Source organism: Dipodomys merriami, unplaced genomic scaffold, assembly GCF_024711535.1.
Source record: "Dipodomys merriami isolate MVZ:Mamm:240054 unplaced genomic scaffold, mDipMer1.0.p SCAF_11, whole genome shotgun sequence".
NCBI lineage: Eukaryota > Metazoa > Chordata > Mammalia > Rodentia > Heteromyidae > Dipodomys > Dipodomys merriami.
Window position 1 is genome coordinate 40,874,881 of NW_027202382.1, and position 18,410 is coordinate 40,893,290.

The following is an 18,410-nucleotide window of genomic DNA, read 5'->3' on the forward strand; positions in this document are numbered from 1 at the left end:
AGTCATTTTTGCTGGTCTCTAAAAAAATGATCAATAGGTGATATAGTGTAAAACACACACACACACACACACTCTCTCTCTCTCTCTCTTTCTCTCTCTCTCTCTCTCTCTCTCTCTCTCTCTCTCTCACTCACTCACAGAGCCCTGCTGCAGTAATCTCTTTAAAGCCACCAGGATATCCATATCACACAGTAGGATATAGCCTTTACCAGAATCTACCACACAGATCCTTATAACTAGGATAGGGAACCTTGCTATTACAGTGCTTAATTGATTAAACTCTTGGAGCCACAGCCAGCCTGGCTGCAGAACTTTCTGCATGGAGATACAGACCTCCTTTAATAAATCAAGGCAATCTTGTTTTAGGAGGCGGTCAGTAAGAAATGGCTTTAGATTTGTACAATTTTAAAAAAGAATAGGACATGAAAAGGTGCCCTACAAGGCTCTGCATTCTAGACCTTGCCTATCTCTCAAGCTCATCTTTCAGAGAGGCCTTCCCCCCACCTTCTGTTCAACACACTCCCTTCATTCATTTCTAAGAACTCATTGTCTCAAGGCCTTCACATGAGCAGCATATTGGCTTGGAACATTTGTCTTTTACTCATTATTTGATAACTCATCTTTTCCTTTCTCTTCCTGCTGCTCCCACCAGCTCTGGTCCCTTGCAATCCACTCTCCCATCTCTGCAGCACTGATGGCCAGTGGGTGCCATGATGAGGGCGGGCTCGTCTCCACCTCCCCATACAGCAGTGGCTGGCCCAGAGGAGGGCTCCAGAGTCATCGTCTGGAGGACAAATGAACCAATATGTGCCCAACAGATGGAACATGACCATTTAAGGGGCTGGACAAATGGGTGATTATAGGTTTGCTCGAAAATCAGGCTGACAGAATTCTTATCCCTTCCCCTTCCTCCAATGTGTCTTTGTTCCTATTCAAACACAGGAAAAACAATGGCTGTCTTCTAAGGATAAATTATATGGAAAAATGCTTCAGAGCTATAACATCATCTGATCAACACTGAAGTGTTTCTCTTCCTGACTCCAGAGTCAAGGAATGAGGGCACAAATGCTGGAAGAACCCCACTTTTCACCTAGAGTCACTGCAGAAATGTCACCTGATGCATTACCAAACCATTAGTCAGGGGCAGCAGGGCAGATTCTGGGGCCAGGAGCCTCCTGGAGGAATGCAAATCTCCATGCCCTCACGTAGAGCCCAGACAGGGTTTGTGGCTCGTCAAACATGTTTCCTTACTGCTCTAATGTACCAGTGTATCGCTTAATGAAAGTTCTTAATTGTAATTCAATTAATTACATACACAGAGTCCCCAATTACATTTTCCAATAAGACATTGGCTGTGGTACAGGTCTAAATGCACTTAACCAATTTTAATATATTAAGACCAATTTCCCTTGAATACTAATTACTACCTAATGATAAAATGAAATGGGGGAAAACTTTGAGAAAGCAGGGTAGTGAAAAGTGCAATTCATGGGGAAATTCTTAGCCCACCCCAGCACAATTCTAGCATTCATTACTGAAGAAGTAGATGGGACAGTGTGCAAGTTTGCTTCTTGTACAGGTCAGCACAGCTTTGGCCACAGGTATCAGCTACTCCACTGTCCCATGGAACCTGTGGACGTCTAAGAGGGCGGAAGAAAAGGAATATCAGACTGGCTTCAGTGTTGGTGCCAGGCACTGCTAGGCACACAGACGCTTGGTAATTGTCAACTCTTAAACAGTGCATTAGAGTTCACCATGTGCTTTTAATGTAGGTCTCATTTACTACTTTCAATAATTTAATCCTCACAACAGCTCGAAAGGTAGGGATTACCATCACAGTTGACACAGGGACAAAAGAGACTCACAGAGAAGGACCTACCCATGGTGACAAAGAAGGGCTAAACATCTCACTTTTTCCCTCCCCCACTGCTAACCAGACCACATTCACTACGCAGCAGGAGGTGGACACAGATACTTGGGGGTAAGCTTTCTGTTTCTATGCAGGGAGCATTATGCATTATCAACCTGGAACATCCACATAGAAAATTCCTTAGGGTGAACACCCACATCTCAAGCTGGACAGGCAACTGTTCTTTGGCAATAATTCAACCCAAAACATCACAAGACCTTTCTATTTATTTGCACGATCACATTTTCTTTTGGATTTGGAGTGCTGTTGTGGTCTAATAAAAGAGGTTTCAAGCCCTGATAATCAAGTCACATGGAAGAAACTGGAAAGCTCAGGAATTTGTAACTGAAGAAAACAAAGCATCCAGAAGTAGGGAGGAACCACCAGGGAGTCTCCAGGCCTGACACAGAACACAAGCAGGAGGAGAAATTGGTCTGTTACCAAAAAAAGGTTCTGGAAACATTCATTCTCTTTATTCTTTCTCTGTGGGTGTCTTTCCTACCCCTTCCTAATTCAGTGCTGGTGGTCATGGTGCTGGTGATATGTGTGTAGGTGTGGGCAAGGTCTAATTACCACAAAGAAATTTCTGCAATATAAAGAGCCTTGCTCAAACTCCAAGTTTCCTTGGTGAGAAGTGTGGTAGAGTCAGGGATGTGGAGGCCTCCTCCAGGCCTAGCCAGGCAAGGGATGCAGGGAGGATTCAGATCTGGTTCCTGTTTGTGGAGGGAGCGAGGTCAAGTCTAGAGTAGAAGTGGGCAAATTCATCCAGTGATCTCAGAGGAGTAAGGAGAGGAGCTGAGCCAGCCAGGTGGTCCAAGAGGCTCCTAGAAGCTGCCTGCTCTTTTGGGCCTTCAAGGGCCAACTAACTAAAGATAGGGAATGAGGTCTTTCAGACTGAACCCTATAGGTGCTATCCCCTACCATAGTATCTGCCTGGAGAGTGGGGGTTTCCCTTACTGCAGCCTTAAATCAAGGAAATCCAGAAGTTTAATAAGGAATTGAAATAATGGAAGGCCTTAAACATTCTGTGAATCTCCTTTAAAGGCGGTTGAACTGATATTGAATGAACAATTAACACCCTTGCTTTTATCCAGGAAATAAAATTAGATTCAGCTCATTCACCAGACTTAATGGAAGAAGACACTTTTCCAGGCTCCTCAGATTCATGAGACATTAGCAAATCACTTCACCTCTCTGAGCCTCAGTTTCCTCTTCTATAAAGAGATGGTGGTTTTAACAGGACTTATATCCCATTTAAATCTTCACATGCAAAGAAACCTTGTGAAATAGATTTGACCACCTCCATTTAAACAAGAAACAGAGGGTGACATGATTTGTCCAATGTCAGAAGTTGCAAGTAGTTCTCCCAAGGGTGGCCTTGATTCTAGCAACTGTATTTTAAGCACTATGCTGAACTTTTTAAACCACAGCCTAGTGAGTGATCAGACAGAAAGACAGTATCTGACATGTAGGTATTCCAGAAAGCCAGTTTAACTTCAAGCTGACTGGCCTCGATGATGGGAAATTCCAGTTTCCCTCTGTTAAAGATATTAGAAGAATAAATTGGTCCTTTCTTCTAAAGACTTGGACTGGCTACTCACATATGATCAGTGGGAAAGGTCACTAGAAACAGTTGGCAGAAAAGAATACTAAGGCTCAGTGTGATGCCAGGATTAATCTAGAAGCTTGAACAAGAATGGAAGTCTTCTACATCTTTCTCTAATGCACTCGTTGCTTCCTTCTGGGCTAATTCCAGCTTTGAGCAGACAGTTGGCTGAAGGATGTAGTAGATTATTAGACAAGAATCCAAACTGGAAAGCTCAAGGACTTTGGCTTGTCATTTTCTTATTTAGGCCAAGATCCAAGCACAAATGTTAGCTCTCAGTCTCTAGGCAGAGACTCTTGTCATATCAGCTTAATTTAGGAGCTTTCATCTCACAGCATAGAAAGACAATTGTCATCACATTTGCAGGACTGAATATTTAGGTTATCAACAATCTTACAGTAGGCTTTGGAATCAGATGATATCTGACTCAAAATTCTGGTCCTATCACTTAGTGGCTGGCTAACTTTGGGTCAGTCAGTCACATCTTTGTTTCACAACATGTCTTATAGGGTAATATTAGGCTCAAATAAATAATTTAAAAAATACCTTTGATGTGGTTGACATGTTAGGCCTCGATCCTCCTTTAAAAGGAAGACCATTTTTCTTCCTTTTGGAAAACAGTCTGAAACTTAGTCCAATGGTTTTACTTATAACAGGTACATATATTCTGCAACATCAGAACACATGTGGAAAGTCCCCTGCTTCTCAGTTCTCTTGGTTCTATGATATCATACATTTACAGACTTGCTCCTGTCCTTGGTTCTGGATCATTCCTGCTTTGTGAATCTCTAGAAGACTCTCACATCTCCATACCTGGGCCCATCTGTTCTGTGAGCAATGTGAAGTGAGTGCTCTTTCATCATTTCTTTGTTCAAGTTAACATTTTCTGAGCATTTACTGTGTACAAGTTCTAAAAGCTTTAGAATTAGAGTTCTCCAAAGCCTGCTGTCCCTCCCCTCCATTAACTTTACGAGGGCCAGATAAACTACCAAGAAAACGTTAAGTATCCAGGGTTATAGAGCTATTAAGTGGCACAGCCAGAATGTGAACCAAGGCAGTTCATGTTTTGGCACCATAATATGCTTTCTTGCAGTGTGTGTAAATAATACATGACCATACTTACCTCATTTCTAAAATGGTCTGAAAATAGTAAACCTATACTGGTTAAACATACTAATATTCTATTTTTGAAATATTTCTTCTTTGTGTTAACCCAACTTAAAAAAAAAAAGAAAAAAAAGAAAAGCAGGATCTGGCTTCATAGCCCAGGCTGGGTTGGAACTCAGTAATGTGGCCGAGGCTAGCCTTGAACTTGTACTCCTCCTGTCTCTGCTTCCCAAATATTAGGATACAGATATTTCCCACTATGCCCAACTCAATTAACTTGTTAATTGGTAACTACAGGAGAACAATACATGAGTTTTAGCTGGAATGTCTACTTAATTTTTCTGTTTATTTGGCCAGTCCTGAGGTTTGAATTCAGGGTCTGGGTGCTGTTTCTGACCTTCTTTTCCTTAGGGCTAGCACTCTACCACTTGAGCCATAGTGCTACTTCTGACTTTTTCTGAGTAGTTTATTGGAGATAAAGAGTTTCATGGCCTTTCCTGTCTGGGCTGGCTTAGAACTGTGATTCTCAAATCTTAGCCTCTTGAGTAGATAAGATTACAGGTGTGGACCACTAGTGTCCAGTCAATTTTTTTAATGTTTTTTTTTTATTGTGATTAAGTTATTACATAAATTTCACAAATTTCATAGTATTGTGAAATAGTGATACTTAGTTAAAGTCACAAGCACATTCTAACCTTCATGAGGAAAATTGTCATTATCGTGGTCTATAAAGTTTGTGAATTCTATGAGCTTTGATAATACAGCTATTTCTTCCACATTAGGTGATATGTACATTTCTTTCTTTGTTTTAGTGCTAGCTGTTTCCTCTTTCTCCCTCATTCCCTCCCTCCCATCACTGCCCTTGAGTTGCTTAGTTCATTTTCATCTATGTCCAGTGCAGCTCAATGTCCAATGGCTGTTGGTGATATGTTGTAGGTGTGGGCAATGTCCAGTGGTTGTTGGTGATATGTGTGTAGGTGTGGGCAAGGCAAGGTCTAACTACCACAAGGAGATCTCTGCAATATAAAGAGCCTTGCGCAAACTCCAAGTTTCCTTGGTGAGAAGTGTGGTAGAATCAGGGATGTGGAGGCTTGCTCCATGCCTGGCCAGACAAGGGATGCAGAGAGGATTCAGATCTGGTTCCTGTTTGTGGAGGGAGGGAGGTCAAGTCTAGAGTAGAAATGGGCAAATTCATCCACTGATCACAGAGGAGTAAGGAGGAAGGTTTTTTTTTTTTTTTTTTTTTATCACTAATCCAAATTAGTAATTATGGGAACATTTAGATTTCTGTTTCTTTTTGTGCTAGTAAAAGTTGTCTTTGCCTGGATTTTTTTCTTTTTATTTACATTTTCAAAGTTTTTGGAAGTTTTACAAAATTATCTTGTCTGTTTAATGATAATAGGATCTGTAGTGTATTTTGTTTTGTTTTCATTCTAGTTGTGTTTCTGTTATTTGTTTCTTTTTCTTATTTGATCTATTTCAGAAGTTTTCTGCTTTTATCTTTATTGCCTTCTTTCATTCTTTCAGATTTCTTTAATAATATTTTGAGTTGAATGCTTAGCTTATCACTTTCCAGCTTTTCTTTGTTTATAACATGTATATTTGAAGGCTGTGAAATTCCCTTAAAATACTGCTTTAGCCACACAGCCAGTTGTTTTATGTACAAAAGTCTTTCCCTCTGAAAGGACCTCACATTTCTAAACAATTCCAAAGATATAGTTCAGCAGAAAAGTATTAATCATGAAGTGCTAACCAGGAAGAGGACTGTACCAAATAGAACAGAACCAATCATTGCACTTTGGGACACACTTCTGACATAAATGCTGTTGTCTGCCTTGGAAAACAGTCACTTCCAATCTGCCTAGGGGAACCAGGCCAGTGAGTGTGTCCCAGCTCATGACTTCTAGGTAGGTTTGCAACAGACGAAGGTAAGGTGGCCAACATACTGTTCTCTCGGACCAAGCAGAACTCCCATGCGCTCTGGCTCTCCAACGTGCTGTCCAGGTCCACGGCAACATTGGGCTCACTCTGCTTCTCCAGGCGGTACTGGGGGCCTGGAAGATCAAAGGGCAGGAGGAGGGGAAGAAAGTCTGAAATAGTGAATTTAACATTTAGACATTAACATGCACTGGACAAAAGCTGGGAAGGCCATAGGAAAATGCTACATCCAAGATGGAAGATTGGGTCTTAACCCATGGGGTCTTAGCCCACACTATATCTTCTCATTCATTTCTTCCCCACGCTTGGTAAGAGGAAAATGGCTTCTGAATCCCCAGAACTGGACTCACATATGGCTACCTTGTTTCTCAGATAGGAACAAGTGTCTATTTTTTTTTTTTTTGGCAATAGTGGGGCCTGAACTCTGGGGCCTGGGTGCTGTCCCTCAGCTCTTCAGCTCTAGGCTAGCACTCTACCACTTGAGCCACAGAGCCACTTTTGGCTTTTTCTGCTTATGTGGTGCTGAGGAAACGAACGCAGGGCCTCATGCACTCTAGCACTCTACCAGTGAGCCATCTTCCCAGCCCCAGCAAGTGTCTATTAACTCCCTTTTTGAATCTAATTCCTATGTACAATGAGGGAATCCTTGTACCTAAATAATTACATGCAATTCAGAGATGATTCTGGAAAAACACTTAGGAATAACCCTACCTTATAGGAGGTATACCTACAAAGATACTTATTATTAAGAATTAGCACTATAATAATATTATAGTCAGGAATAAGGTTAAAAAATGTTTAAATGAATTTCTGGTTTCCAGTTTATGGTGATGGTGATAGTGGCTGGTGGTTCCCATTTTTGTCAAGATATTTATAAAAACAAAAGACACAGGTTCCCTAATACTGAGGATTCTAGCTATCTTGCATCATACATAGAATTCTGGCAGATCTTAATAAAACACTGATGCATTTTATACATTTATTCATGTATTTCTTTGTCAGCCCAAATGATAATGTTGTTGTTCTTAGATAACATCTAACAGGTCCAATGGTCAGAATCCAGACTGCTCCTGTGATTTGCTAATGGTTATTGAAAAGATGAGAGGCATAAGAAACTGTCTTATTATTTTGACTCTGAAAGGTATGTTTGGTCAGACAGAAAGGGATTTGAGGAATCTGCAGAGCTCCCAGGCGGAACACGTATTTTTAGACATGTTCTTCAGCTGTTGCCAACGTGTTGATTATTCATGTCCAGTACTCTCCTTTACCAGTCTGAGGTGTTTCACTCATTTCTAGCAGTTCTCATCCCCTAAGTCCTTAGTTCTTCAGTAGCATGGGAGAGATTTGTTTTGTTTTCATGGTTTATTTGATCTTTTCTCTAATTGGTATTTCATCAGCACTTCTGTCAGAGTTCTTGGGGGTTCTTCCTCAGCCTTCTTCACACTACTTAAGTAAACACATGCTTAGAACTCTGCACAAGTGTTAAAAATTCTAATGCACTCTATTCAGATCAGAAATATCAAGTAAATGAAAGTATGGAAATAAAGGTAATTTTATAGTTCCTGGTAGTAACACGTGTCAATGCCACAATCTGTCATTTAGCAAGCATGCTTGCTGCTCATTGTCAGATTCTGGCACATACACTGCTGGATGCTTTTTTTTTTTTGTGCTGGTTTTATTTTTTGAGCTCAGGGCCTGGGCACTGTCCCTGATTTTTTTTTTTCCTTTCTTTTTCTTCTTCCTAAGGCTAGCATTCTACCATTTGAGCCCAGCTCCATTTCTGGCTTTTTGGTGGCTAACTGGTGATAAGAGTCTTATGGATTTTGCTGCCCAGGCTGCCTTTGAAACATGATCTTCAAATCTCAGCTTCCTGAGTAGCAAGACTTACAGGTATGAGCCACTAGAGCCTGGCTTCGTTGCTAGACTTTAAAAAATCCCTCAACTCTGTGCCTTTTCAGTTATGAGTAATCCCCTCTGTTCTTACAGTGCTCCTTGAGAAGATGCTGGCCTAGTAAGCCACACTGTGAACTTCTATCCCCAATACCTTCCATCAATGTATATGATACATTGACATCTAGTCTATGAATCTACAATGAAGTCTGCATGTAAGTTTAGTTATAATCAACTTTTTGTATCCCCATCCCTGGATTTAACTAGCCATGGATCTAAAATATTTTTTAGGAAAAACTGCATATACTGAATATGTTTAGACTATTTGTTATTATCCCCTAAATACAGTAAAACATCTAGGTGTACATTTATAATATATTAGGCATTATAAGTACTCTAGCAACGTTTTAAGGTATTGGGAGGATATATAGTTTTGTGTAAATACTGCACCATTTTGTAAAAGGGTTCTTGAGCATTTGCAGATTTTGGATGAGGTATCCTGGAACAAATCCCCCAGAGACACTAAAGGACAAAAAAAAATTCATTTTTTAAAATTTGGGAAAACCTACGTCTAATAATAGGGGGTCTGAGTGAATAAAATATTTGAGAACATCATGCAAATAGCAAAAATGATTCTACAAATCATTTAATGTTATAAAATATGCTTACAGCATGCTATTTTATGACAAAAGCAAATTATAACAGTATTTGCAGGATGATTACAATTACAAAAATATATGCCATAGCACAGAGGACAGAGATAGGACAGTTATTTCTACAATGTGAATAATACTTATAATAGTGGGATTTGAGTATTTTTATTTTTCCTTTGTATCTGCATTTTTCAAATTTTCTAGTAGTAAATGAAGGTTACTTCTATTTATTTATATTTTATTTTTTTCGGTCATGGAGTTGAACTCAGGGCCTAGGCACTGTCCCTGAGCTGTAGTGCTCAAGGCTAGTACTCTACCACTTTGAGCCACAGCACCACTTCTGTATTTTTTTTTTCTGGTGGTTAATTGAAGATAAGAGTCTCTCAGACTTTCCTGCCCAGGCTGGCTTGGAACTACAATCTTTAGATCTCATCCTCTTGAGTAGCTAGGATTTCAGGCATGAGCCACTAACACCCACCCAGCCCTAAAGGTTTTGCAGGCACTGAAAAGTGTTCCAATTTCTTATGGTGTCACTTTTCTGAGAATACTATAATTATCATGCATGTGACATCTCCAGTGGTCTTTCACACAATGTGTTTGTGTACACAGACAGCTTCATGTTAAGCAACCCTGTACCCTGACATGGATACTCAGAGAGCAGTGCACAGGGGCTGAGCTTCTCTAGCTGTCAGCCTACCTGACAGCTGGATTGTACATCCACCTCCCGTTTCCTGAACACTGGCCAACAAGCCTGGCTTCAGCAGAGAGAATTTCAGGCTGGTTTCCTTTGAATTTTTTTTTTTCCTTGCAGACTACGCAGCTGCCTAGGAAACCAGGGAAATCAGGGAATACTAGGAAGGGTCCCTTAGCTCTAAACCCAACTCTGCCCTACCCAGAGCCCTCACTGCCCATTAAATTCTCTTGTGTCTTGTAGTATTTCTGTTAAAACCAAAAAAAGCCACCAAAAGTGGCTTTCTGGACTATTTTCTTGACTTCTGATATGATGATGACTTTCACTTCTATATGCTCACTCGGTGCCAAGCATGCTATGTGTGTCTGCTCAGCGATCATCATAGAGATAGCATCCCCATTTCACAGATGGGGATCCTCATGACATAACTTATTCAAGATCACAAAGGTAAGAAGTAGGAAATAAAACCCAGGGGTCTTTTGGCTCTAAAGCTTGTGTGCTTTGAACCTTTTTCACTCCTGCAAACTATAAATTACTGGTCAATTATAAAGAGGCCATAGTTTATCCCATAAATATAGATTTTTGTAGATTTGTGGATTCATCTGCATTCTGAATAACTGGTTTCTATACATTCAAAATGAAACGATCTGAATAACTTATCATAATGAAATCCACACATACCAATCTCCCATGTGATGGCTATGTTTGGTCATTGTGGTATAAAGTCCCCTTATGAAGACATGATCATTTGATCTTTCTAGATATCCAGGAAGACCTTCCCATTTTCCCATAAGAATATTCCTATCTATGTCTAGTTTTGTCAGTATGTGAAATTCTGAGTGCTGCCTTCTCTTCTAGGTACTCCTTAATGTGCCCTAACAAATAAAGAACAACTTGGAAAGTACTTCTGAACTTGGTATAGGACTCAGAGGTCTTGACTTTGGGGAGAGTAAGGGTGTTAAGCTGAAGACATGACTTGGAGATAAAATCCAAGAAATCTACTTCTTACAAATCTGCATTTCTCTCCTTATTGTAGATAAGAGATCTCACAAAGACCATTTCACAGAAAAGGCCTGATCAATCATCCCAGGTTATGTAGTATAATCAGAGTATAAGGGACACAGAGTCTGGTGTGGGTCTGACTGCTGTGCTCTAGGTTCTGGCACAACAATTTAGCTGTCTGACATTGGGCCAACTTACTTAACTCCTTCTGTCAGTCGCTTCATGTATAAAATGGGGAGAATAACAGCATGTACCTTAGAGGACTGCCTGAGGAGTCAGTGAGCTAAAGGTGAGCAGTGTTATTTTAGTGCCTGCCCTGATCATTCTTATCTTAGCAGGACTAAGAGATCATAATCCCTATCATCTGCCATCACCCAGGGTTTACTATGAGCCAGGGACTGGGTTAGGCCTTTTCTGCACATCATATAATTTATTCTTCAGACACTATAGGACATGAGGGTCAGAATCCCCTTTAACAGAAGGACAAAGTGTGCTTAGAGAGGCTAAATAATTTGTTCAGCATCCTTCAGGGAATGGTAGAAGTAAGATTCACACCAAGGATGCCCAGGCATCCTTTACTATACTATAAGAAACAGTGCTTTTTCTTTTTTTCTTTTTTTGCTTGTCCTGGGGCTTTGATCCTCAGATCTCAGCCTCCTGAGTAGCTAGGATTGCAAGAGTGAGCCACTGGTACCCAGCAGCAACAGTGCTTTATACATACCAGGTTTTTTAAATTTTGTTTTTGTTTGTGCGCGTAGGTACTGGGGCTTGGACTCAAGGCCTAGGGCACTGTTACTCAGCTTTTCCACTCAAGGCTGGTATTCTACCATTTGAGCCTACTCTACTTCCAGCTTTTTGGTGGTTAAAGATAAGAATCTCACCAACTTTCCCGATTGGACTGGCTTTGAACCATGATCCTCAGATCTCAGCCTCCTGAGTAGCTTATAGGTGTAAGCCACCATAATCAAGATATGATAACCCAGACCCATTTGGTACCAACATAGTCTCCCTCAAGTGCCTGTTCAATTTAGGCAACTGACATGGAAGGAAGGAAAAAAATAGCAGCTAGAGCCAGTTTGGAAGGACAAGTTATGAGGTCATTTTTCTATGAATATACTCTTGCCAAAGAAATGATTATATAAAATATAAACAGTTCTTTCAAACTGAGCAGGACAAAGTTCTCAAGGTAACATCTACCCTTTGAAAAAAAGGTTTTAAAATGTCACAGCTGCATATGGAGCCATGTACTCTCTACTTCACAGCAGAGGGAAGCACAAAAGGAAGATTCTAAAGCAGTGCCTCTGTAGCAAAAGAAAACTGGCTTGGGCATTCCAAGGATGTATTTATTTGCAGTCATAGTGTGTTATTGAATGGTCTAGGAACAAAATACTGCTCTGGACACTGAAAAGGTTCCAAGTTATAATACCTACACATGATTTTTATGGAGTTTTGTAAACCTGAGGCAAACATTGCATCATATAAGTTCCAAAGAAAATCTCTAGAATCTGTTGCATGGTGGACACATGCTCAGAGCCACTTCCTTGATCCTCTTAACCCCTGAGTGAAGCATAAAGAGTTTTAGCACACAATTCATTGATTGCTGAGAGCCAGCTAAAAGCTGAAACCCAATGCAAAAAGTATGAGGAAAAGGAAGCCATACTGTATAGACCTGATGGTTCTGTCTTCTCTCTAAAAACCCATGGGGAAAATTCCTTCAAGGGAAAGCTGGACTTCTGAGAGCAACTGGGTTGCTTTTGTGATGTTAGCCGACTGAACATAAATCTTGTCACTAATGGTACTGAGTCATATCCCTTTCCCCTTTGCCTATTAGGGATGAGCGTCTTGACTGTGATGACTCAGGCAACACCTCTGTGCCAGCTTTTCCTCCTCCTCAGAAGAGCATCTAGCTGTTTAGTCTGTCTTTTCTTTTTCTAAAGTTTATTGGTTAATGTGGCTTTATACTTCTGTAATATGTGTTTCAAACCTTCAGAAAGAGCCAAGTGATGTAATGAGCTGTCACTATTATTTGCTGAGCATCAGAACAAGTTTGAGAATGTCTGTACGAGAGAAAAGATAAGGTGAAATGAACACATCCACAGTTATACTTTCAACTATTTCTCACTCACCATCTTAAAAGCTTCTTGTAGTCAGGAAAAGCTCAGGGTGAGCAAATAAGAGGGAGGGTAGATCAGGACAGAAAGCCCCTGGTGTTTGTACTTTGAGAGGAGATAATATTGCTGGTAGAACATTCTGGGGGAGTTAGTTTCATCTGTAAGATGGGGCCAGCAGAATTTCGCTCAGATGGCTGCAGTGAGGATTAAATAAAACAATCCAGTGCTCCTTTGGCAAAGTGGCTGCTACAACTGCTAGAGTGCACTGTGACAGAGATGGGGAGACCCCTCGCCCCTGAGTTACCATAGGCTAACACACTGGGGGAAGGTACACAGTGGCAGGAGATGCTGGCACTAATGTGGATGGCCACATGTGTTTGCCTATGTCCAAAGGAAGTGTGGGGTAGAGAGGGTCCACAGCTATTTTACAAAGCTTGCTTTTAAGCTATAGGCAGCACTTAAGATTAGAGACTTGTTCAGCAGCCAGGATTCCTATGGTATCTAGTTTCTCAGGTCCTACAAACACAGTCTAAAAATGATGAGCAAACATCAGAACCCACAGAACAAACCATAACAGCACAGCTATCACAGGATATGCATGCTGCACAATAACATCTATCTGTTCAACCAACTTATTTTTGGCAGCATTAGAGTTTGAACTCAGGGTGTCGTGCTTGTTAGGCAGGGGCTCTACTCTTTGAGCCACACCTCCAGCCCTTTTTGCTCTGGTTATTTTTTATAGGACCTTGCTCTTTGACTGGGCTTTCCAGGATCATGATCCTCCTATTTACACTTCCTGTCATAGCTGTGAGGACAAGTGCACACCATTAAATATCCAGCTTTTTCAGTTAAAGGGAGTCTTGTAAACCTTTTCACCCATGCTGGACTGGAACCGAGATAACAATCTTAGGTTTCTACATAGCTGGCATGACAGGCCTATACCACTGTGTCCTGCTATATTGGTTGAGATAGGGTCTCAAGAACTTTTTGCACAGGGTGATCTCAAACCTCAATCCTCTGGATTTTGGCCTTCTAAGTGACTAAGACTGTAGGCACAAGCCAGTGATTCCCAGTCTAACAACAGTGTGCCAAACCCAGAGCTGAATAATCAATGATCCAGTCTAGAATAATAATCTTCTTACCAAGGTAGAAACATAGTGCTGTGGGGGCAAAGAAGAGGACAATCAAGGTCACCTCCTCTTTCCTGCAGTAGAAAAGGATTTGAAGGAGGACTGGGAAGGGAAGATAGTGCTATATTCCAGAAGTGCCTAAGAGCCCCATGGCCAGGGAAATTAAGCATGAAAGAAGCCCAGGCTATTTAGGGCTGTAAAAGGGAAGCTGGACTAGAAGTTTGGCTCAGACCACTGGCCATGATTTAGCGCTCTCTCTCTCTCTCTCTCTCTCTCTCTCTCTCTCTCTCTCTCTCTCTCTCTCTCTGTCTCTGTCTCTGTCTCTCTCTCTCTCTCTCTCTCTCTCTCTCTCTCTCTCTCTCTCTCTCTCTCTCTCTCTTTCAAAAGTGGGACAGTCTTGGGGCTTGAAATCTGGGCCTGGGTGCTGTCCCTGAATTTTTTTCCACTCAGGGCTAGCACTCTACCACTTGAGCTACAACTCTACTTCTGGTTTTTAGGTGGTTAATTGGAGATAAGAGTCTCACCTTTCTTGCCTAGGCTGGCTTTGAACTGTAACCCTCAGATCTCAGCCTCCTGAATAGCTAGGATTACAGGCATGAGTCACCAGCGCCCAGCTAGATTTTTCTCTTATAAGCAATGGATACCAACAGAGAAGGGATATGCCACAACTAGCTAGTTATTTTGGTAAGATTCTTCTGGTGGCCTTGTTGATAATTGGCTGGTGGAAGGAGGCCCATTTATTTGAGGAACACCATGCCAAGCCTGTCTGCTTAGCAGAATCTCGAGGTCCTCATGGCTCAAAATCATCACTGACAAGCAGATGCTGTCTATATCAGTGCTCAGACCCAGCATCAGCTATTCTAAAGTGTCTGCATTTAGTGTCAACTCTATCGCTTATAACTCTTCCTTTCTGGCTGACCACAATAATTTTCTACTTGATTTTAGTGTAAGCTTTGGGCTACATGCAAGTGATAACTGCTATAGCATAGGCTCAGAAGGATAATTTGGAATTTAAATAATAAAAAGAGGAACCAGCTGACATGACAATAAGGTCACACTTTAGCCTCTTCTGAGCCAATACCCAATTTGCTTTCAGTGAAACAGCCGAATATAATCAAATTAAATACAATTCCTATTACAAAAGAAGAGAGACCAGAGCTGTTCCAATAAACCAATTCTGCTGCCTAGTTAAACTGCAAAACCTTCAGGAAAGGTTTTGAAAGCATGACCCATCAGTTCTAATTTTTAAAACTTATCCTTTCAGTCAAGACTAGAAAAAGGCCCATTCCAACTTTTATCTTTACTACAAAGTGCTGTTATCTTGGCCTGATGTCAGGAGCTCTATCTCTCTTTCTGCTGACAAGCAGAGACGAGAAAGATAAGATTGGAAACGAATCTCACTTCTCTGAGTAAATAAATAATCAATACTCATCTAAATGTAAATGAGAAGGTAGCCCCCTCTGATAACAGCACTCTTATCAGAGAGCCAATTTTCTTCAGACATTTGGCCTCAACCAAATCACCATCATTCAGCCCCAGTCTAATGGCAAAAAATCGTAACTAAATTGAACCGATCACCAGAGATCAACTAAGTTCGGCCCTGGCCACTTCAGGTTCAAATGTTTGGGAATGCAATTTTGCCCCCATTAACTTTCAATAGCAATGAAGAACAGACTGGTCAAGGGGCCAGTCTGTGCAATAAACAAACCTAGCCAGGGGGCTGGTCACAGGGTGAGGTGTTTAAACAGGACCACTGCCACCATGGAAGGAAAGCAACCCCCAAACGATGAGAAGGCACTCCAGGGGTGGGTAGAGTGTCTTCTTGTCTCTATTTGTCCTGACTCAAACTGAGAAGATATTTAATTTGCCTCAAAATCATGATGATTAAAGCTTGTTAATACAAATGTAAATAAAGAAAAAAGATATGAAAAAGCATCTGTAGCTAAAAATAACGGAAGTTTCAAATAATCAATTTCCTCTAACTAATTTGTCTCAGACTTACATCTGACCCAGCAGTGCTGCACTGACCTGATTTTACTGAAAGAAGACGCCGTCTAGAAGACAAATCACTTTCAAACCACTGCACTGGGGTTTCCATTTCTTTGCTGCAAGACTCAATTCACTGCTGATGAGAGTATTGGGGAAATTATGACCATTATTGATAGGACAGCAAAACCACTTTTACACAGTAGTCTTCAAGTCGACAGAAAGCTTGTACTATACCATTAATGAAGGTGTCAGCTAGAATCAGAAATTAAAGACAAAGACCAGGAAAGGCCTAATTTTTAGAGTACCTAAAGGGTACCAGACATACAAAAGCAGCACCTATTCATTCTTTGAAAAGTCACAGAACCTAAGCGAGGATGAGTGGACAGGAGCTGGCTTCTCTGTCCAATGTGGGAAGAGGAAATGCCCTGTTTTCACTGCCCTTGAGTTACAAGAGCAGTCTTGATGTCTCAGTGAGTCTTTCTCAGTCAAAAGAGGTCTAGTGTGTAGCCAAACAACTCATTTTTACAATCTCTACTCCTGTTGTATCTAAGTCTATAACTCTATAATCTGACTATGTGGGAGGCAGAAGTCTTGAGGATGGTGGTTGAGACTAGCCCAGGCAAAAAGTTCACAAGACTCCATCTCAACTAATAGCTGGGTATGAAGGCATGTGCCTGTCATACAGAAAGCACAAATAGGAGGCTCATAGTGCTGGCTGCCTTAGGCATAAAGTAAGACCTTCTCTTAAAAATTATACAAGAAGGGCTGGCAGAATTGCTCAAGTAGCAGAGCATCTGCTTAGCAAGTAGAGGGCCTTGAGTTCCAACTTAATAAATAAATAAAACCCTTAGAAGGTGTAAGTACAAGTGTGGTGCAGTTGAAGTGTTTCAGCTAAGAAAGCCTAGAATACAAAGTTGGCTCTTTTACAAACTATGTGGCACTGAACAAGTTAGCTGACTTTGTGTAACACAATGCCTAAGACATAATAAGGAGTCAATAAATGTCAGTTAGTATTCTGCTGTATACCTGAGAAAATTATCAACCAGCCCTTTTTAAAGTAAGTCAAATATCGCTTCATTCCCAGACAATACCAACAATAGTGACTGACAAGAGGACTTTCCTGGCCCTTCGCAAAGCATTTTAGCCTTTTGAATCCTCATAAAACTGTGAGAATGTCCACTTTACCAAGGAGGAAAATAAGCTTTGGAATGACCATGTGCCTGTGGTAAAGCCAGGATGAGAATAAAGGTTGTCTGATTTCTACGCCCCGGGTCTTAACCACTCTTCTAGGCTATATGCCACAAAAAGCAGGATTTGTTTTCATCTCAGGGTCTGAAAAAGAATTGCAAGGTTGCAACAATTTACCAGCTCAAAAAGGAGTAAAGATGTGAGACTGGGCGGCAGGAGGACAGAGTGGGATGTTTGTCTCGAGGGGTCAGAATGGAGTCCACCAGCTATCACAGCAGGCACTTAGAAACTCTGACTGCTTGTCCTGATTTTTTTTTTTAAGGGGGGAGCTCTTTTTTCTAAGTTAAATGATTTACACAGTTACTGCTTCAATCCACAGTTCTAAAAGTGTGATTTCTTTAGGGTTTAACTATACCCATTTCTAGTCTTGTTACAACTTTTTTATTGCGATAGAAAACATTTACTGGAAATATGTTACTGCTATTACCAGGCCATAAAATAAAAAGAAAAATAGTTTATGTATTGCCATCATTTCTAATCATCAATCAGAAAGTGCCAAGAGGAGGAGAGGAAAGGGCGTACAGCTGAGATTTCCTTCTTTGTGTAGGAGAAAATGTAGGACCATCATAATTCTTCAGAACAAATTTCTTCTTGAATACTCAGCTGCAGGGATAGGTCCACAGAGGAGCAGAGAGCAACCTTTTGGCATATCCTCTCCTTTCTGTGACTTGCCTGAATTCCAGTCAGAATTAAGAGCTCTTTAATTCCATCTTCCTGGGGGCCTTGCTTCTTTACTACACTGAGCATGGTAGATAAGAAGCATGACTGTATTATAGGCTCCCATTATAGAGGCAGTCTTTGAAAAAGGTGTGAGGGAACTTAAAAAAATCTCAAGTCAAGCCAGGTGCTGGTGGTTCATGCCTGTAATCCTAGCTACTTAGGAGGCTGAGATCTGACTATTGCTGTTCAAAGCCAGCCTGGGGAGGAAAATCTGTGAGACTCTTATTTTCAATTAACTCCCAAAAAGCTGGAAGTGGAGCTGTGGCTCAAGTGGTAGAGTGCTAGCCTTGAGCACAAAAGCTCAGGGATAGTACGCAGGCCACAAATTCAAGCCCCAGTATGGGTATCAACCAACCAACAAATAAAAACTACCTCAAAACAAAAAAACAAAACCTCAAGTCTGTATTCTCAAGACC

The 18,410-nt window shown here is 41.0% G+C and overlaps 1 protein-coding gene across 7 annotated transcripts in view; it reads right to left on the minus strand.

Annotated features, from left to right (window-relative positions):
- Mapkap1 (MAPK associated protein 1) overlaps nt 1–18,410 on the minus strand; it is a 242,154-nt gene that overhangs the window by 49,659 nt on the left and 174,085 nt on the right. For all 7 annotated transcript variants that reach the window (XM_070013663.1, XM_070013646.1, XM_070013636.1 and 4 more), the window contains one exon: nt 6,569–6,676. In XM_070013663.1, coding sequence (XP_069869764.1) covers nt 6,569–6,676 — 108 coding nt within the window. The remainder of the gene's footprint in view (nt 1–6,568; nt 6,677–18,410) is intronic.